Source organism: Haemaphysalis longicornis, unplaced genomic scaffold (assembly GCF_048455015.1).
Source record: "Haemaphysalis longicornis isolate Haplotype H1 unplaced genomic scaffold, Haemaphysalis longicornis Haplotype H1 scaffold_7, whole genome shotgun sequence".
NCBI lineage: Eukaryota > Metazoa > Arthropoda > Arachnida > Ixodida > Ixodidae > Haemaphysalis > Haemaphysalis longicornis.
In genome coordinates, this window is record NW_027526422.1 from 137,714,091 (window position 1) to 137,736,082 (window position 21,992).

Genomic DNA, 21,992 nt, shown 5'->3' on the forward strand with positions numbered 1-21,992 from the left:
TCGCGGGTTTTTATTTATTTATTTATTTATTTCAAGTACCTACATCGCCCATTGGGCATTGTTGTAGGGGGGTTACAGTAGAAAATAGAATACAAACAGCAAAATTGTAACCGAACTAAATTCATGCATAACATTATACATGAGAAATCTAAATACTTGCAGTACAGCATTGTAACAACAGTACAAAACACAAGATTATATAACGAAAGCAGTAATTATACATATCAAAAATCAACTACCACGAGAAGTACAAAGCTAAAATTAAATATATGGGCCATTTCAGCAACTCAAAATGCTGCTTCAATGGCTGTTAGGAAATTAGAATCAGAGAATATTGGTATTTTTAGGGCATTCCAGTCGTTAAGAGAGTTTGGAAAGAAAGAGTATTTAAGGACATTTAATCGAAAGGTATATTCTCTAATTTTATATAAGTGATCTTTCCGTTCGGACATATAACTAGTGGTCTTTAAATACCGCTCTTTATTTATTCCAGTCTTGCCATGATATATATTATATAGAAATTTAAGTCTTTGAACTTTCCGTCGTCCACAAAGGGGTTTCCATCCCAGGGCCTCAAGAATTCCAGAAGACCTTATTCTGAAATCGTAATTACCTGTTACAAACCTGGCAGCCCTTTTTTGCACCCTCTCCAACTTTTCTCTCTGTACATTTGTGAAAGGGTCCCAAGAAACACAACCATACTCTAGAATTGGGCGCACATTTGTAATATACAGGGTTTCCTTTAGTGTTTGCGGCGCGTCGCTGAAATTGTCTTACAATTCCCGGCCGCTTTTGATACCCGGCCGCTGCGGCCGCTTTTCTCATGGAGGGGAAAAGCAAAAACGCCAGTGTGTTTGATATTTCGGCGCACGTTAAACATCCCCAGGTGGTCGAAATTAATCTGGAGCCCACTACTAGGGCGCACCTCATCGCCTGCGCTGCGTCTGTGCGTTAAACCCTACAATCAATCCACAACAACAGTATCGAAAAAATCCAAGGTTTATCTGTACTCTTTATTTGCTCAAAACATAATCGCCGCGAGTGTGTTACGAATCTTATGGTCAGTAATACCATCCCCACCGTCGAGGTAAGACTAAAATTCCTTAGGGTGAAGTTTCTTTACCAATTGTTCACCAATAAGCTTGGGTTAGACTGTACTATTTATCTTAGAACCGTTTCAACACGAAAAGACCGTCACACCCATTGCTTTTCTTTAAACCCATTTTTTTCCCAAGGCTAACACTTTCAAATTTTCGTTTTTCCCTTGCACCATTTAGGAACAGAATTTGTTACCCGTGACTGCGCTTTCGTCTTTGATGGAAAACTTCGAAATGTATGTTTACCGAGGTGCCGCTGTCCCGAATGGAAGTTCGCTGCATTGTGCCTGCGAATTGTCTAGTATTGATTACCTCACGTTGTGCTTTTTTTTTCGCCGTTATGTTTTGTTTACTTGTGCGGCTTTTCCTTCTTTTTTATCATGTTTCAGTGTTGGTTTTTTACTTTACTATTGCACAAAGTGGTTTGTATAGAGTTTTATGTGTACTCGCCATTGCCACTCCTGCTTGGTGTTTGTAAGCCTGCACTATTAGTAAATAAATTTGTCACTCAGCCGTTATGTTATCCTGGCGATTAGTTAGGGTTGTTTTCTCCAAAAGTAAAACACCTGTTCCCGTCAATACCTCTAAATCTTGCTAAATATTCTATACAGCTCCTTGTGATGGAGGAATAAGATATCCGAAGTAGCTGGCAGAGCGATAACTTTTGTTTTACCAAAAAATCCTACAACCAAATTGGGTCACAGGCGCGTGGGACAAATCACACGAAATTCTAAAATTACAACTTTGTAATGCATGTACTATTGCACCTATGGCAGCATACCTTTTTCTGTAAAGTCATCTTTCAATTTAAACGAGTTATCGCATTTATTTTTTGTTTCCAGCAGAATTATTTATAAGAAATTTACAAAGACGACCGAATTTTAAAAATTGCGAAATGCGGGCCCTAGTTATTTCAATTTAGAGCTACGTATTTCGATTTTGAGTACTATTTTTATACGTTTTTATTCTTCGTTCCCATTGTTGTCTATATAGGAAAATTTGTTCAATTAAAAATATGCTTCGCACTGCCGATCAGTAGGGGATTTTACTCTAATATGATAAGCAGTATAAGTAATGGTCATCCTAAATTTTTGACAGTTTTCGCAAATCCAAGCCAAACGTTGTTGGGTATCATATGCCCGAAAACGTATTGCATTGTTTGTGTACTTTTGCTAATACAAAGCACAAAATATGGCATTGTTGCTGTATTGCGGTGGCATACTGCAGGGGTTTGTAACAAACATTTTAAATCAAAAAGGATGCATTTCGTTCACTCTACGGGCCCTGGGTAGGTATTATACAAGACATTTATATGTCTGGTATAATACATCCGCACCCTAAGAGACATGACTCTGGGTGACATGTAATATTCAAACCTCTTCCCACCATGATGTTTAACAACCCGGACAATTTTCCTCGCTTCTTGGTAAAACAATCCAAGAACAAGTAAGCTTCAATTACATGCAAGTCGGTCTTCTTAATTGCCAAGTTCATTAAGAGTGTAGGAGATGCGAACTACGAGGCAAATAAGCTGGCAATAGGGGACATGTTTTTGAACTATCTACTTAAAAAAATTTGACAGCCTTCGGAACCAGACCGACTTACTTGGCCTTCAAATAACTCTGCCGCCACATCGCAGACTTAACTATTCGCAGGGCGTGATTTCTGAGATGGATCTGCATACTTAATAGCATGCGTGACCAGGGCGTTACTGCCGTGAGAAGAATAAGGATCAGACGGGATGGCAACGAAGTAAAAACCAAACGTGTAAATTTACCTTTTGACCGAAGTGTCCTACCGGAGTCTGTCAGTGCAGGCTGCCTTCAATGCAACGTCCGACCATTCATACCAAACCCACTCCGCTGCGTCACGTGCCATTTTTATGGGCACAGTACTACTACCTGCCTGATATGCGAAAACTGATATGCGCAAAGTGCGAAGCACATAATGACCCTTCAGAGGACTGTGCTTCTAAGGTATTGAAATGTGCCAACTGTGAACAACGCCATGATGCTTACTCCCGGTCATGCAGTACATTCAAAGCAGAGAAAGAACTAATAAATTGAAAGTCACCCTGAACATTACCTATGAATAAGAGTGACAAAAACATTCGATGTTTTCACAATGGTATGCCGACGCAGCTCGATGGGGGGCGGAGCGGCGTCTTGCCACAGCGGCCACCGAGTACTGCGAAGCAGACTTGGTGCCGTCCCCCCCCCCCGGGTGCTGCCCAAGGCAGCCCAACCAGCCGACACGACACCTGCGCTGCCCGCAAGTGTTGTGCCACCCACGGACGTCAGGAGTGACGGCTCTGCGTCAGTCCTCTTCCGCTGCCGGACTTAGGCGGTCATAGACGTAGATGTGGCGTGTGTCACGACCGCTTCGGGGTCCGACAAGCAACAGTCGGTGATGGCAGGGACTCCTCCCTCCACCTCAAACATATCCAGAAGAGGAGCCCGCAAGGACTCCATCTCCTCACTGTCACTACACGAAAACGATGACAGGAGGTAACACCACCTCAGCAAGCGCCAAATTTGGCAAGAGTACAGCGGACCATTGCAGTGCGGGGCAAAACGCCACCAGCTGGCCGTGTCACAGGGCCGAGTCCGAACTAGCGTTTTTGAACATTAATGATACCTCAAATAATCACACAGTTGAGCTGCAGGGGTCTGATTAAAACATAGATGATATAAATGAATTCCTACACAAAACGCAATCATCTCTCCTCTGTTTATAAGAGAAACACTTGAACCCCAAGCACACCAACTTCCTTAACCAATACACAGTATTTAGAAAAGACAGAGGTAGCTGCACGCACTCCTCTGGTAGCCTAGCTATAGTTACGCAACAATCTGTCCCTTGCTAATATCTTCAGTTGTCCACCGCCCTAGAAGCGGTTGCTGTCCGGGCAATAATTTTCAACAGGTTAAGAACCATTTGCTCACTATACATTCCTCCTGAATGTCGATTGTTGAGCTCCGAATTTGAATTCTTTATACATGATCTGCCAGAACCGTTTTTACTTGTAGGTAATCTGAATGCGCACAGTCCACTATGGGGGTATGAACGCACAGATTCCCGGGGTCGCTTGGTAAAAAAAATTTCTCTTCTCAATCGCAGCTTGTCTTCTTAACAAAAAAGAACCGACATACTACAACACTACACACAACACATACTCACACATGCAACTGGCAATGGGCTCTTCTGTCCTCTTTCCGTCCCTTGAATGGAGGAGTGGTCGACAACCCTTACGGGAGTGACGACTTCCCAGTCATCCTGAAGGCATTGACAAAGGACCAAACAGTTCCATCTGCCACAAAACATTTAAGGAATCTGGTGCAGATTTGTTAAAGATTACGCAATCATCACAACCTCCGTACACGTCTTTAAGCCATTTGAGCATGGCGAAGCCTGTGAACTGGTGACAGCCCACATTCTTTATGCTGTGGAGTGCTCCATTCCGAAAACATCCGGCGCCACACCTAAAAATAGGATGCAGTGATGGAATGAAGAGTGTAGGAATTCACGGCAGGCTCAAAATAAGGCGTGGGGTATCCTTCGCAGGTACCCCATGGCGCAAATCTTGTTTTCCTTCCAACGTGCAAAAGCACAACGAAGACGCATTCGGCAGCAAGAGAACAGGGAGAGCTGGCGCACTTTTGTAACCTCTATTAATTCGTAGACAGATACAGGCAAAGTATGAAACACAATTAAAAAGCTTAATGGATGGAAAACACAGCCTACCCTTGGTCAGCAGTACAGGTGACACCCTTGAGGACCAGGCAAACACACTGGCCAAACACTCCTCTTACATATCAAGTTCTCCTCACTACATGAATGCTTTCTTGCGACACAAAACATCTATGGCGAAAAAACGGATTTGTGATAACAAAAAATCTGACGAATCATACAACTCCAAATTTTGCATAAAAGAGGTTTTGGTGGCTCTCAAAACATGTAAAACTTCAGCGCCAGGGCCAGATGGCATATCATACGACATGGTTCAACGTCTGCACACGGAAACTCTCCAAACGCTTTTGCACTTATTGTATAAAATATGGGCGGCAGGATACTTTCCGAAGGCTTCGAGAGAAGCAGTTGTAGTTGCTGTGTGTAAAGATGGAAAAGATGCCTGACTACCTGCCAGTTACCGACCAATAGCTCTGAAAAGTTGCCTGGAAAGGTGGTTTTGAATAAATAGTAATAAAAAAGCTACTGCATTTTGTTGAATATAATGGCGTGTTGCACAATTGTCAGGCAAGTTTTAGATCGAGCCGAAGCACGGCTAAACAGCTTGTTGCTTTTGAGTCGTATGTGAAAGATGCTTCCCAGTCGAAAAACACAACAGGAATTTCTGTCGCACAACAAAAATTTCTGTCGCACGACAGGGATTTCTGTTGGGACTACAGGATGGTCTGTCGTGCGACAGAAATTTCTGTAGTACAACTACAGAAAATCTGTCGTACCACAGGCATTTCTGTCGCACGACAGGGATTTCTGTTGGGACTACAGGACGGTCAGTCGTGCGACAGGAATTTCTGTAGTACAACTACACAAAATCTGTCGTACGACAGGCATTTCTGTCGCACAACAGGAATTTCTGTTGGGAATGCAGGATGGTCTGTTGTGAGACAGGAATCTCTGTAGTAGGACGACAGAATGTCTGTCGTACGACAGAAATTTATGTAGTACAACACACATATCTATCATGCGACAGACATTGTGTAGCCCCACTACAAAAACCTTTGCAGTAGAACTACAAAATGTCTGTCGCATGAGACATTTCTTCTATACTAAAGAAACTTCTGTTGTGCAACACCCTGTAGGCACTACACAAATACCACAGACTGTCCTTCAGCCACTACGACTGGATTCCGTAATTAGTATTATTATCTGCCATGCGACCTAACATTTTTAGTCCCTGCAGATTTTTACAGTCTGAAAGAGAATTTTAGATTCATTGCAAAAGTGTCACACGACAGACCGTTCAGTATTGCTACAAAATCTCTTGCTTACCCTGTCGGCAAACCCCGCGTTTTCCAGCATTAGGAGAGCGATGGAATAGGCAGGAAAGAACGGAATACACCGGAAAACGCAGAGCTGGGCAACATCAACGCGGGGACCGCATTTTCCATCGAGAGAGCGATGTAATACGCTGGAGACAACAGAAAACATTGGAAAACGCCGCGCTGAACGACAGCAACGCGGGGTGGTTGCTGGAGAGCATCGAATAACACGGGGCCATTGCCTTTGAGGACAGAGCTTCAGACAGGGCAAACGGGATAGCACGAACAGGATAGTTAGTGTCGTACCGCTGCTTCGCTGGACACGGGAATGCCGCGCGCCGCTTAAGGGGTGGACTGGCTGTATTCCAGTGCCGCGATCGACGCAGATGCTCCGAAACGTGGTGTTTTCGGCCTGTGCGGTGCCGCGAATCCCCACTTTTTTAGCGTGCGCTGCACGAAAACAATGGTGCGTGCGAGTGACGGTCATCTCGTTGAATTGCATCGCAAGCGTCTGTTGTAATGAACGTTTGTTGCATTACTGCCATTAGCATTCCGTCCGTGTTTGAAAAAACCTTCGCTACAAATTTGCAATTAACAACGCAACTTAGCACAAATCACTGTAATTGTTGCAACATCTAAGCGTAGCCCCATAACCAAAGAAATGTATACATAAAGAACTTCGCAAATTCCTTTAATTCTTTGAGGGAATTGCAATTGCACATATTGTACTGTGGACAATCTTTGATAAAAGAATGAGGCAATAAGGGTAGCCCGTCGGCAAAGCGGACGCATAAAGGACAAGCAAGACATGCTTTTTGAAGACGTGGTGTAAAATTGCAGTGCACATTCTGACACGTATTTCTGGGTGTCTTTGAGAGCCCCATTGTTTCAATCTGCGTGCTGTTGTTTTATTTTTTTAGCACGCAATTTGTTTATTTTAACGCGTAACATGTGTCCAATCAAGCCTAAATAGTTAAAATAAGATTTTAAAAACAGCGAACCAGTTGCCACTACCTGTGTGAAAAAAAAAAGAAATGGCGCCAGTGAACTCGTTGCATTACCGAGATGTGTTAAAAAAATAAATGTAGAAAGAAAGAAAACGCACGTTTTCCCTCTAGCCCGGCCCTTCGGAAGAAGTTCGGGGAAGCATCGTCACCACTGAAGGCATGTCGCGGCGCGACAGCACTCGCGGGACGGGGAGACCACAATACGAAGAATCGAGAGGGGTCAGGAGGGGTCGCGAAACAACTTCTCGTGATCGGCCGGTTCCCTCCTTACCCTTCCTTAGTTCCCTCCTGCTTTGTTCCCTCTTGCTTTTCGTCTTTCGGTCAAAATTTGGCGGTGGCAGCGTGGCCGAGTGGCTCGTTCACATTTAACATCGGCGCTTTGCCTAGCTGAAGTGACGCGTAAGTTATTGTTAAAACGTGCATCTTATGTCTCCGCGAAGTATCAGCAGCAACATTTGAAGCTTCGGAAGCTGTGGTAAAAGCAAGATCAGTGGTCCGGATTTCAAGCATCTCGAAGTGAGGACTCCTCTAGCCACGAGTAACCGTGGCGCTTGGGATTTTGGCACACTGATGCGAGTGAATACGACGAATTTCGCAGGCAGTGTGATCTCGAATACGTGCGATGTGCTTCGACAATCGACTGAACTTGCAATGACCCCTGCGTGACTTCGGCAGGTATCGGGCGTGAATACTCTTCGAGATAGTGCAGCACCACAGAGACGTGCGCTTTTCGCCACAGGATACCCCTCCACGTTTTGCTGTGCGAATGCATTGTCAACGGATCAAGGTTCACCAAGGCAAGCATTCCAGCTAAATATATGACTTTCCATTTTAATTCTCTTACGTTCTCTCGCGTTTTGCTGTTTAAATAAATCAGGTTCAAGAAATATTTGTTTGCTTGTGTTTTAATGGTCCTAACTAGTATAAGGAACGAATTTTCGAACGGTTATTGTCCATGCTCGTTTAATAGTTTTTTTTTCTGTACGGGAGAATAAATTTGCTTTCATGAACAGATTGAGCGTCATTGACGGAACGCGATGATGGGACGCGATTTGGCCCTGCTTCAGAAGCACGGCCAAATCAGCTGAAAAGTGCCCAAATGAGTCTAGCTAAATTTTGTAGCGCTACTTAGGTGTCCCTGAAGGACTTGTGTATTTCTTCTTAACAGCTACGCGGGTTTGTAATTACACGGCCATTAAAGAAAAAAGGCGTAGCGCGAGCATCGGCCACGCTATTCGCTGGAGACCGCGTTGTCTCCGCCGTGTTCCAGCGTTACGTTCTGCGGCTGCCGGATCCACGAGTTTCCGCGTGTGCAGTGTGCGTGTGCACGAGTTTCCGCGACTGCACATGCATCAGGCATGTGCAATCTGCGTAACATCAAACTTTTGTATTGCATGCATGAATGTACCACTTGTTGCATTGCTTACATTGCCTTTTGGTACAGCTTTCTGAAATCAGTTATTCACTGAAAACAATTTTAAGCTTGTTCCAGAAAGGCAAGAATTCCCCCAAATGCTTATGTTTGTTGGTCATATTTTTATTAAAATTGTTATGCATATCCTGCATACTTCAGGTACTTAATAGAAAAAAACATCACGGGAAGTAAATTTCTTATGCAAAACAAGTTGAAATTCGAGACATGACAGGATCTACTACAAAAACAGACATGACAGGATTTACTACAGACTACAGAACAGGATTTACTACAGACTACAGGACAGGATTTACTACGGACTACATGACAGGATTTACGACAAACTATAGGACAGGATTTACTACAGACTACAGGACAGGATTTACTACAGACTACAGGACAGGATTTACTACAGACTACAGGACAGGGTTTACTACAGACTACAGGACAGGATTTACTACAGACTACAGATTGTCCCATTCCCTCACAGGATCATTCTGTCGTATTTTTCTGTTGTGTTTTTCGACTGGGTTTTATCCACAAACAGCACTGTCTTTCTGTTTTCTTTGACTTAGAAAAAGCATACGACACAAGTTGGCGCCATGGCATAGCGCCTAATCTCAAGGCATTCAGTGTGCCTGGGCACATGTTGGACACTATCGAAAGTTATTTGTCACAGCGAACATTTAGGGTAAGAGTAGGGACAGTGCTACCTAGAACGTACATACAAGAAAATTTTTTGAAGAACGGTGAAACCCAGCCTTAAAAACGCGTACACGAGGAGACAATAGACAACACTCACGCTGGGACTAGCAACAGTTTAATGAATAAAATTCGGAAGGAAAAGCAAGGTATATACCAACAGGCCCAACACCAAACTTTTCCAAGAAAATGGTGTTCCCATGGTGGAGTGTTAAGCTGTACTGTGTGTAGGCATGGCAATTAATTAATTAATTCGCTTGGGAAATCTTCGCTTGGGAAAATTATTTCTCTTGGGAAATCGTTGCCAGCCGCAATCTCCTTCTCAATGTATGTTGACGACGTCCACGTTAGCTTTAGATCAAGCAACCTGTCCATATCTGAAAAACCGATACACTGAGGCGTAAACAGACTTGCAAATGGACAGCATAAAATGGATTTAAACTGAATCCTCCAAAATGTACATGTGTTTTATTCCCAAAACAGCGTGGTATTCATCAAAACCCAACATCACACTGAACGGAGAACGAATTCCTGTCCAGAAAGAACTCAAGTTTTTAGGTGTCATAATTGACGAAAAGCTAACATTCATACCGCACATAACGACACTCAAACAAAAATGCTTAAACACCATGAAAATTTTAAAAGTCTTGTCGCATCAGTCTTACGGTGCTGATAAAGACTGCCTTCTACACCTTTTTGTCAATTTAGTGAGGTCACGTATAGACTGCGGTACCTTAATGTAAGGGACAGCGTATAAAACTGCTCTAAATGTGTTAGCCCCGTGCTACATCTGGGCCTTCGCCTTGCTTCGGGAACCTTCAGGACAAGTCCAATTCAAAGTATCTATGTAGAATGAGAGCACTGGTGCCTAGAGCACCAGTGCGCGTATACAGCACTGCTATGTGCTATTAGGACAATGTCTGTGAAGAATCACCCACGCAGCTATATTCTGAATTACGCCTCATCTGCCCGTTTGTATTGATCACGCCCCACGATTCATTCCCATTTATCTTTACGTGTCAAAGGGGCCTTGCAGAAGAAGGGGGTGTCTTTTGATGAGGGCATGACGACCTCTATCACCGATGTAGTCCCGCCTTGGGAAATCTCAAGGTATCGTTGCGACGCATCCTTTAAACTCATTGATAAGCGTCGTACACCCCGTGAATGAATCATGCAGCATTTTTTTACATTTACAACACACACATCCGTGTGCCTCGTTTTACTCAGATGCCATCACGTCTGCTTCCGCTGTATCGTGCGCTGCACATGGCCCGAATTTTTCCAGCACAAGGGTCTTGAACAAAAATAGTAGTATGCCTACGGCCGAAGCCTATGGTATTTTAATCACAGTGGAGCACATTACTCAGAACAAAATACAAGATTCAATTATATACAGAGACTCCTTAAGTGTGGTTACAGTACTAGATTCAATTTAACCTAGCAAAAACGCTGTCCTCAGTCACCTTTTTAAATCTCTCTTGACTGCTTATAAGTGAAAACTACAAATTCTTGTTTGCTGGTTCCCTGGATACAGTGGCATTCTAGGCAACAAAATTGCCGACCGGAATGCCAGTTTGGCGGCCCTCCATAGGGGTGTTGACGTACCGCAAGTCCTTACCTGGATTTTAAGCTAGTAATCCGAAGGGGAATCCGTAAATTCTGGCAGCGCACGTTGGACACGCACACAGACGAGCCCCCTTAATAAAAGCACACCTAGAAAAATACGAACAGAAAAACAAGACAGATTCACTGAAGTAACGATTTGCAGGCTGCGCATAGGTCACACTTACGCTACATACGCATACCATTTGAAGAGTGGGGACCGGCTCTCCGTCCTCCATGTGCTAATTGAGTGTACATCTTACAATGGGGATATAAAAGAACACTTTCCTAAAATATATGCCTGTAACATTCCGCGACACCCCTGACTGTTTTTAGGAGATGAACCTTTGTTCACAAACAAATGTCTTTTCAGCTATCTTGCAGATATCAAGTTTTAAAGCTCATCTCGTACAGTGCGTGACCTCGGAGCCTGAGAGCATCGACCAAGGCCCTGATGTTTCCTTTGATAACACGGCAGAGCTCACTCGCGTAGCATGCTCTTCGGCCCGAGCTGCAGGCACGATCCATCCATACTTCCCTTCATCCGCCATATCTTCATGTTTTAGTCTACGGAAGCTCTACGCCTATATATATAGTATTAGTATTTTAAAATATATCCTACTCGTGTCATACATATTTTATGATCAAACCTGACTATTGAAGGACCACGTAACATAGTTTTGGCGTTCTTTGTTCTTGGATACCCTTGCGCCAACAAACACAAACATACATACACATACATTGTTTTCCCGGTCGCTCTAAACTACTTAACATTTTTTTCCTCACTTTTAACTCATCCAACCGATTCGGGAACCGGTTCAAACCTTTCGCACTTGTTCGCGAAGCGGTTCAGCATGGGATTTTGGCGATCCGGAACGGAATTAGAACGAAATGAATCCACCTGAACCCGAACCTTGACCACACCGGTATTTTTTTTTCGGTTCGACACCCAGGTATACAGATATGAACTGTAATGTGTACTATGTACTATTTCAAGAAAAAGACTGCAAAGAAATTAGGGCAGTTTGAGCGGAGGGATAGACTTGACAGGCGGGAGGACCATTAAAAGACCGTCATTGTTTATGTAAATTTCACAAGAACACTGCAAAGAGCTAATTTTCAAAAGAAGGCGCTAGGTTTTTGTCTCGACGAGGTGCTTCGATAGTTTTACTGTTGTCGGAGTTTCACAGGAGGCAGTACACGAGTTAGACTTAGAGAACGGAGTGCCTCGTATATGCACAGGAGCGGATTCATCATAGGCAAGTCAACCAGACACCCCCCGCCGTGGCTGAGTGACTGTGGTGTTGGGCTGCTGAGCACAAGGACGCGGTTTCTATTCCCGGCGGCGGCGGCCGGTTTTGTGTTGGAGGCGAAAAGCAAAAACGCCCGTGTGTTGGAGATTTCGGTGCATTTTAAGGATCCGCAGGGGGTCAAAATTAATCGGGAGCCCATCACTACGGTGCGTCTCACCGCCTGTGTAGTGTTGGCACGTTAAACACTACAACCAATCAATCAATTCAGCGAGACACAAGACCATTTCGACACAGGGTTGAGATGGACAGTTGTGATTGAATAATGTGTGCCCCGCTCTAATGAATATTCAATGTAATGCTTTTTTACACAACCGAAAAAAAAACAGTGTTGTAATCCTAGTTATCTTGAAAACTGATTTCTCGTGGCGTTTGTTGCACAGGTCGAGAAGAAAATTCTTGAGTACGGCCACCCTAATTTTGACACGCGACTTCGGATGGCATGCTTTCTTCTTCGACGCGGAGCTGGCATTTTGTGCCGCAACGAAGAAGGCATCACCCCTTTGGAGATCGCTTACTGCCTAGGGCAGCCTTCACTACAAGTGCTGGTATTCGTACAGTCATGTACATGGTAAGTCAACACGTTTCCACCACACGTTTTTACTGTTGATAAAGTACTATGCCTTATAGTTTTCGCCGAAATTCTTGGTACTCCATACCGACAGCACTATTTTTAGAGCATGTTCTCATAGCCCTTTCCTGCACAACAAATTTTTTTTAGAAAAAATGGCAACAAGTCATTAAGTTTTGTGCATTTATCCCTTCCTAATGATGCTTCGACATGTGAAAATGGAAAGCTCAGAGTATTTCACACAGAAAACAAACCCACACATATGTGTGGGCTGGTCTTCTATTCGTGTGATCGGCGCATAGTAAGAATACCTTAAAAACGGCATCAGGCCCAAAAAAACTCCATTTTTATGCATTACTTAGAAGTTTTATATTGTTTTCAGGAGTACCTATATTATAAATAGGATTTTGTGAAAATAAATAATAATGAAGTTTTAATTAATATCATGAATAATTATAAATATTAATATTATCACAAGTAATTACTGAACTAGTTCAAGATTAAGGCGCAAGAAAAGATTACCAATGAGCCAGCACAAAACCCCGAATAAATGAGGCACTAAGAAAGCAAGAAAAATTTATTTATCTCTAGCGCTGCAGTGCACGAGCCCGCCAGCCTATACCGCCCAGCAAAATTTTCGTAACGACGAAAGCCCAGCCCACACATATGTGTGGGTGCATTTTTCAAGCGTAATGACGGAACGCACACGAAGGGAACGGGTGTATTTTTTACCCGAACGTGTTTTTCCAAGTCCTGCAAGTCGTGTCTTAATCTTGTTATTCAGAAAATACGAGAATAGCAAGAAGAAATATCACTTTTTAATCTTGAAGGCGGCTATCGTGATCGCGCCTGCTCGGGAGCCGTTTTCAATGTGCGATTTCTCGTCCCCTGGTGGCAAAATGTGTGAACTACCGAAACCAATGAAGTCTCGGAAGCGTTCGCAGCGGCTACTTAGGGGTGTGAAACCGAAACCGAAACAGGCGCCACTGAGTAAACGAATTTGTTGACCCACACGTTTGTGTGGTCTGGGCCGTAAAGGGATAGCACATATGTAGTTCGTTCGTTGGTGTTCCATACTGGGGACGAGAATTCCGATGTCTAGGTTGAGGCATTCTCTCTCTTTACCACTTTTCACCACAGGATTGTCAACAATTCCTTGTAAATTTTGCTGTATTCGTTTTGTGTAGTTGATTGATCTTCACGTGGAGTTTTGCTCGGTTGAGGTCTTTAGCCAGTGCCACTATACGTAGGCTTCCGGACGCAGATGCCGTACAGAGAATCATAGTTTCAGCTTGAACTCTGCCGTTCCTTTGAATCAGCCGCTAAGCAGATTTGATTATTTATGTCACGTTTTGTACGAAAGAGCGTGCTTACTTTGCATGCTAAAGCTGTAAGTTAAAACTGCCTGTGTCAAAAAGAACAAGGCATTGCTGTGTAATTGATATAATCCATACAAGTAATTTGCCTTCGCTTGTTAACGGAACGCGGATGAAGACGTACCCCGGATATGTTTTTTTATACTGCGCAGGTATACATGCGAACAGGATCCAGCACTTCAGGCGCCGCAGTTTCGCGCTTTAGCACATGTTTTTCATGGAGTATTCTTTTCTCTACGCTCCTTCCTGTGTTACGAACTGGATTGTGAGCGGTCTTGCAGGCTTTCTGCTTCCGGAATGGAGACTATGAATATTTGAAAGTAAATCCGACAAAATGCTGAGAACTTTTAAAAGGAAAACAAAGCAATAAATAATGCGGAGTCCGGTTTACTGCCGCTATTTTCCCTTTTTACGTAGGACTCTTCAAACTCCGTGATTTATGAAAGATTTACTTTTTCCCTATCGGCCTAAAACGCCTGAAATTTCCCCGAAAACGGGAAATATCCCCGCACAGAACATCACTGAGTCCATTTGTGTTTCAACCCCACTGCGTTCCCATAGATGCTGTAAGCATCAATTTTTCACTGCTCATTAAAATGCCCCGTATATTAACGCCTCATTTTTTCGTAGCTGAAATGATTTTTCTCCACACAAAAGCAACATTCTGAGTTACTTTCAATAAGCCTTAGGACAACGAAAATTTTTGCCGCGTTTTCTGTATTACTAAAGCGGGAATACGCACTTTTGTGATACCAAATTTTCGTTGGCTGTATGCCCGAAATTTCTTCGACAAAGCATCCTCAAAAAGGACTGTATATTGTAGATTTACTTCGTAATATACCACGCTATAATATGATACGCGGCATTAATTGCGCACGCATGCTTCTCGTTTGGTTTTAAATGTTACTGTAGGAATCAGCAATGAGTGGCATATTTGGTATATATATCAATATATGCATATGCATGCGTGCGTGCGTGCGTGTGTGTGTGTGTGTGTGTGTGTGTGTGTGTGCGTGTGGGTGTGAGCGCGTGCCTGTGCGTGTGCGTGCGCGTGCGTGCGTGCGTGTGCGCGCTCGCGTGTGTTCGTGTGCGTGTGTGCGTGTGTTCGTGTACGTGCGTGCGTGCGTGCGTGTGTGTGCGTGTGTGTGTGTGTGTGTGTGTGCGCGTGTGGGTGTGAGCGCGTGCCTGTGCGTGTGCCTGCGCGTGCGTGCGTTAGTGCATGCGTGTGCGCGCACGCGTGTGTGTTCGTGTGCGTGTGTGCGTGTGTTCGCGTGCGTGCGTGCGTGTGTGCGTGTGCGTATGCGTGTGTGTGTGTGTGCGTGCGTGCGTGCGTGCGTGTGTGCGCGTGCGTGCGTATGTGCGTGTGTGTGTGTGTGTGTGTGTGTGAGCGATAATAGTGGTTGTTACAGATGACCCTCTGGAATTATCTTTTCAGAAGTTTCAAATCCTTGTTTCATGCATCGTTTTATTTCGGTGTAACGGACGTGTTTCAGGAGATTTTGAATGCTCATACTGCAACAAGAGGTTCTAAGTACCTTCCGTGAGCCACACAGGTTGTAGAACTTATGCAAATCTGCGGCCCTCGTTCGGAATCAAAGCGAGCCCTCCTTTTCACGCAACGTTAAAGCGTAGCGGCGGTCGTTGATACGCATGCAACACGCGCGTTTTTTTCCTATCGTGCGAACTCGTTGCCTGCTCGTGCTCTTTGATAGCATATAATGACTGATGAATGGTGTTTGGACTTGTTTGTGGTGCCCCCGGTTCCCGTTCTGCTTCTCGGGAGACATATGCGTCCGAAACGCAATCCATCGGCACCAATTGCGGAGATACAAGTTTGCCACGTTGCCACGGTATTAAAGAAACCACCTTCGGGGAATCGCTCTGGAAAAAACTCCGGCTGATTGTTAACGTAATGCGTGGCACTAAGCCATGCCTTACGTGCCGGTTTATTGTGATGAATACAGTCGAATGACTAATGCGAACAATGAGGTGGGATGATTGCTATGAGGGGCAAAAAAAAGAAAACTATTCTCTTCATCCTGTTTCCCTCACAAAAAATTTGTGCTTGCTGGTAATCACAGATATGATATGATAGGTTCACACATTGGTGCTTGTGAACAGCAATCTTTTATGAAATGGAGTATGACGGTGGTCACCACACAGAACAAAATCAAAGAAACAGTACCCCCCCCCCCCCCCCCCTCAGCGTTTACCTTTTAGTGGAATCTCCTGGCACTGAGAACGCTGTTCGAAAATCATTTATTGAGCTGATCGCGCACTGAAGCAACAAAGATTACCTATGTGTAACGAACCCACACTGTGCGTTTTTTTTATGTTCTCACTTTCGCTGTAGAAAATCTGCACGCAGCGTTTTTTAATGCGCTAGTCGTTTTATGCGCTCTGGTTGTTTAAATGCGCCCGCCAAATAATCGTCATTTGTGGCAAGAACAATGACAGATCAAACAGTGGTTGGGATTCCGCGCAGAGTCCAATCACACGACCACTAGAGCTTATTACGCACGCCCTGCAGTGCGAAAAGAGAGTGCGTACATCGCGTGCAAAAATTACTGCGGGGAGCTTTCTTTTTCGTGGAAACGTTAAAACAATTATTCTTCCCAACAGTACGTAAGGAACATCAGGCCATGAATTGTAGCAGCTAAGTTTTCCTTCAGCTCGTTAATTGTGTATATCGACACAGCGATTGCATCCTGCCCGGTAAACCGGCAGTTAACATTTTTGCTTCCCATAATGAAATAATTTCACGGAACAACGGAGCAAAAACGAACGCTAACATAAAATTAGGCGCACGTACGTAGCCGATTCATTTAGTAATGGCTGTAAATCGTTTTACCGCCTCAGTCGCGTTCGCGCCGATCACCGCAGTAGTAGAGCGCAGTCGCCACTGCGTTACCGCGAAGGAAATGGCACAATTGAGGGAAGCAGACAATTCTTTGGTAAAACCTTGTGTTTCGCATTACTGCAAATTATTCTTGTCTTTGTTACATGAATGAAGGTAAAAGATTATTCTTGTCTTTGTTACATGAATGAAGGTAAAAGAGATAAGATTTGCGCTTGACGCGACGCACATACGTGAGAAGGTTGCAGCGCACACCGTCGTTACGGCGCCTGCGATGAATCAATCAACAATAATATATTGACTTCTAGAGTTGTTTCCTTTCTCCCTTAACCATCCTTATTCGCAGTTTGTGAAGCACAACACTGTGTGGACATCCTGAATTAAGAGCACATGCCAGATCCCCCAACACTTCCTGCAGGTAGCTGCCAGACTTTCGGTTTCTACCCTTGAACATGGCGGTCGCGCAAGCGGTGGCCGCAGGAGGATAGCAGATTTCGCCCAAGGCCTATACTCCTGCTATTGCTGTTTCGATAAATGTTATATGGCAAGGAGGCTTCGAATCCGCGAAGAAAAACCGTCGAAAAGCGTGACCATTGGATTGAATTCCTGGTTTCCGCCGTAAACGTTCTGTATAAAAATAATTGAGTACCATGAGAGCAGTCGAACTTGGCGCGGGCCTGTTGTCTGCACAAGAGGTGCGGCGTCATTAGAGGCGAGGCCCATGGGCGAAACCTCTGCATAGATTCGGACGATTGATACTAATTCGTAGCATTCTTCCCCAATTGTCGACATTCCGAGTAGTTTACAGCCAAATTTGGCTGAGTATCAAAATACGTGGAATTATTTAATTGCTTTTACGATATTTTTGCTTCTTTTCACTACTATTGTAGGTTTACATGGCATAGCCATTATGTGCCTATTCATCGCCAAATTTGTAGTTACCTCGTGATGCAATTCTTACTTGTTTATTCGTAGCTGGATTCGTAATTGTTTATCGCAAATATTTATTGCTGTTTTGTCGGTCTTTTTCGCGAAATGTTTTCGTTCAGTCTCCGTTTCCTGACATCTACAAGATGCCTACTTTTTATTTAGTGCATTAATTTTTGTATTTTATTTTTTCTATTTTTCGTAATTGTTTGCTTCTGAAAATTTGATTCTATCGTTTACCTCTATTCGCACTGTTGTAACTAACAAATACAGAATTTTAGTACAGTGGCTACCGTACGCTACGCTACCGGCGGCGGGTACCGGTGCTCGACAGCGCATGCGCGCGTGGGCGAAGGCGATGGGGATGACTCCTAGTGGAACTATTGTGCGGCTACGGCGATGTTGGCAGACATTCATCGGAATGCGTCGCATGCATACCACTGCTAGTGTAGCGCACGCTAGCCGCTAAGTCCGAAAGAGGCCATGCAGACAAAACAGAAGTTTGTTTTATTCGAAACATTTCGTCGTTATAGTGCCCGCAGCACTTCTCCCGAAAGAAAAGGTGCTTTATTCACTGAAAAATAATCCAATTAAGGTAAAATTTTGATTACGCCACAAAATCGCATGTTTTCATGACGTCTGCAAATTCATCACAAGAACCGGCCTTCAAGCGAAACCTGGTGCACTGTGGAGCCGTGCTTACCCTGAGTCAACCTGCATGACGCCACCATACCTCGGTGGGCCGTGTTCTGCTTTGCTCTGGTTTTGACCGTGTTTTTTACCAGGCTTATTTTTGTTCAGACAGTAAATCATCGTTTCGTGAATCGTTGGGCGCCCTCGACAATTATGGTCACTTAAGACAGTCGCTTACGCCAATAGGCCATTGTCGTCTGAGACATACTCATAACTACAGTGAACGAGAATACTTCTAGTTCCCTATACGCAAAGCGCCGCAGTGCTGTGTAGCTAAAACAAGCATAGTGCGTGCAGTACCAACAAAAGTATGCATCGGCACTTCTGTGTTTACGTGTACTTTTGTAACTTCCACTGTTTATCCCACCGTTCTTACTCTATAAAAAGAATGTGCCCTAAATGTAAGCGCAAATATCTCATTCCGCAAGCCTATAAACCCGACTAATTTTTGTTTGCTTTTGTCACCCCCAGCCAATCGTACAGCTGCCACATAAGACATCATAGGTTCTGTTGCGGGAAATAAGCTAGTTGGTCGCATGGCCATTCCCTTTTTTCCTAACTATATAACCCATTTGAGTGAAGTTTACGTTCAGAGTCGTGTCAGTATGATTATAACGAGGCAATCTATCGAATGAAACAATCTTTTGTTCGGTCTGCATGGCCGCCTTAGTATGTTACGTCCGACAATTACGCCTTTGTGGGAGAATGTGCGCCGTTAGGCGGTTGGCTTCTTATTGCAATTTTTTTCTCTAGTTTTTCCAACGTTTTTTTCCGGACTTTTGTAGTTTTCTCCTTGTTTTGTAGAGCATTCTAGCAAACGCATAATTTCGATTTTGTCAGTTTTGGCACAGTTTCGTGGATTTTTGCATTATTTTTAGATTTTTAGCTTTTTTCAAAGTTTTGTTTCACCGGTTATCTTTTTTTAGGCTCTTATAGTGATTCTATGCGTCAGTTCCGCCAATTATTCAATTTGGTGCCACTACAAGACGTTACACGGTCCGGGCAGTGCGGGTATTCGGCAAATAATGCTCCGAATTAATATTTATAGCGCCGCTTGCATCACCCGGTAAACCCAGTGACAACGTCAGCAACTGCCCCAAAAGGTCGCGTCCAAACAGCCGGCATCTTCTGGCGGAAGCCTACGCGAGGTGCGGCTGGCGACGACTGCATGTCGCCAGTGTTATCGTGTTGCTAGTGTTATCGAGTCGCTAGTGTAGTGTCATCGTGTTGGTGGGGTTTTTACTCCGGAGTACTGAGAGTTCATTGTTTTGTTTCATGCCTTTCGTGTCATCTCGTCGTTTTGTGTCGCAACTCAGTATAATTTGAGGATGCATCAAGCCGGTATGAAACGGCACAGTAGGTTGACCGCGTTGAAATATGAAGATTTCGTTTTCTAGCCAACGTGAAGGACAAACATGAGGTCGCTAAGTCGACGTCTGCTGCCAGGGCGCCAGATACACCGGGCTATAAGTTGTCCTTAGAATGACGAAGTGCCCGCTCACGCCCGATGCGAGTGTGGTTCATGCGGTGCCATATATCTGTGTCCCCTTCATCGCAATGTGCGCGAACATATCATCGCCTTCCACGCATCTAGGTGAAGCTTTCGACTTCTCAAAGTCTTTAGGTACTTTCGATCTATATAAGCATTTTTTGAAATTGTTGTTTCATTTCATCAATTTCATAAATCAGGTTATGTGAGAGCAACTGCATCATCATTATAACAGTGATTTCATGGTTCAATGGTAAACTCTTGGCGTAGAGTGCATACTTACCTCCCAAAGTGAACGAATGCCTGCGCAGCTGTTGAGAGTAGCATCACTTTATACCGTCCAAAATGTCCGAATCAACGTCAATTTGAAATTTTGTTGCTAATAAACACGCAAAAGATACTCAAGAATGTACAATGTATTCCCGCATGTGATAAGATTCTGCATATGCTTATTTACAGGATTCCTGAGAGTGGAAAATGCGACGGATGCCTTGAAGCGCCCGCCGAAATTTCTTTTGCACCATGCGGGCATTGCTTATATTGCAAAGATTGTGCTCAGCCCATGAAACGCTGTTTCAGCTGCGGAACCCTAATTGTTGAAAGGCCTGCTACTGGTAAGTGAGGATCCATAACGCAATGTTCTGAAATCAAAAGTCCTATTGCTCCACAGAAGTGTACCAAACTGTAGGAGCAACAGTTCAGAGCGAAAACTCTGCTATGCTACATTTTCAAGACGATTCATTGTGTCGCGATGACCTTCAGCCGCCGGGGAGCAAGCTGCGTCGTCCTCTTACGACAACCTGCGCCTTTCTTATCCCTTCGTTCACTCGAAGCTTCGCTGTTGCGGTGTAACGTAACTGGGCGAGGGTGCAGGGTTGCTTCGCGTGCGTCTTATCATCCACTGACAGCTAGGCCGTCTGCGCGTCCGTTTCAGCATAGAGTTTCTTAGTAAGTATACTAGAGAGGAAACTGCGCCTCGTAAGCCATGTCGTCGTTGGGGTTCATGGGAGAACATCCTTTTAAGTGCGATGCACTTTATAAGCGACCCTGAATCCGCCATCCGCATTGCTCCTCCTCCTCTTCCCTAGCAACGGCGCGAGGAGCGGAGAGGAGCGTCTGCAGCAACGGCGCAGCGACGTCACACCCCACGTGACCCGCGCGCGCTCCGCCTCCCGCGCCGTGGCTGCGCGCGCCCGCGCCGGCGCCCGCGCCGGCTCCCGCACCGCTCCTCGCGCCGTGACGTCACACTCCCACGTGACCGCGCGCTGGCGCCTTTGCGTCTGCTCCCCCTCTCCTCGCACCGTGACGTCACATGCTCTGCAGCTGGCGCGCCTCTCCCCCCGTTAGGTTTGCACTCACCCTCGGCGCGCGCCTCTCCCCTCGCCTGACAGCTCCCCCTCGCCGGTACTGCGCCTCTCAAGGCGATGGCAGAATTACTACGCCGTGTACTCTCGGCGCAAGAAATGCATTCGCACTTCCTCACGATTCCCTTCGGGGAGGTGGGGGCAATTTTTTGGCTTGGGCTTGGCATGACAACTTGATTCTTAAGCGGTTTTTGGTATTTGCTTTCTTCACTAAGCATTCACGCGTTTACGAGCTACAAGGAAGCCGAAATCCTCCCGTTTCTGTGGTAACCGTCTTCAGTGAAACAGCAGGCAATGCGCGATCGCACCTGACGTTGCTCATGCCGCAGTCGAAGGACGTATAAGTGAGCAGGTAAAACGCCACCGCGAAATTTGTAGCCGACAAAAAGAAGAAACAAAACGTACTTCGCCGAAGTCAAGATACGGCAGATACGGGAGCTTTTATGCGTCCTATCTTGTCATCGTCCACGACTGCTTAACGCCCCGTTTTCATTTTTCGGGTAGCTGGCGGTAGCTGTGCACTGGTTCACCACGAAGGCAACGTTTTCACAGGCACGCTCAAAATACTTTCCAAACT

General features: G+C 44.8%; 1 protein-coding gene across 1 annotated transcript in view; it reads left to right on the top strand.

The window, feature by feature from the left end:
* The window catches only part of LOC144146570 (uncharacterized), a 207,561-nt gene extending 186,888 nt beyond the window's left edge, over positions 1-20,673 (top strand). Inside the window, exons 16-17 of the mRNA XM_077678513.1 lie at positions 12,522-12,709; positions 20,511-20,673. Of these exons, the coding sequence (XP_077534639.1) occupies positions 12,522-12,709; positions 20,511-20,673 (351 nt within the window). The remainder of the gene's footprint in view (positions 1-12,521; positions 12,710-20,510) is intronic.
* The last annotated feature ends 1,319 nt before the right edge of the window (positions 20,674-21,992 follow it).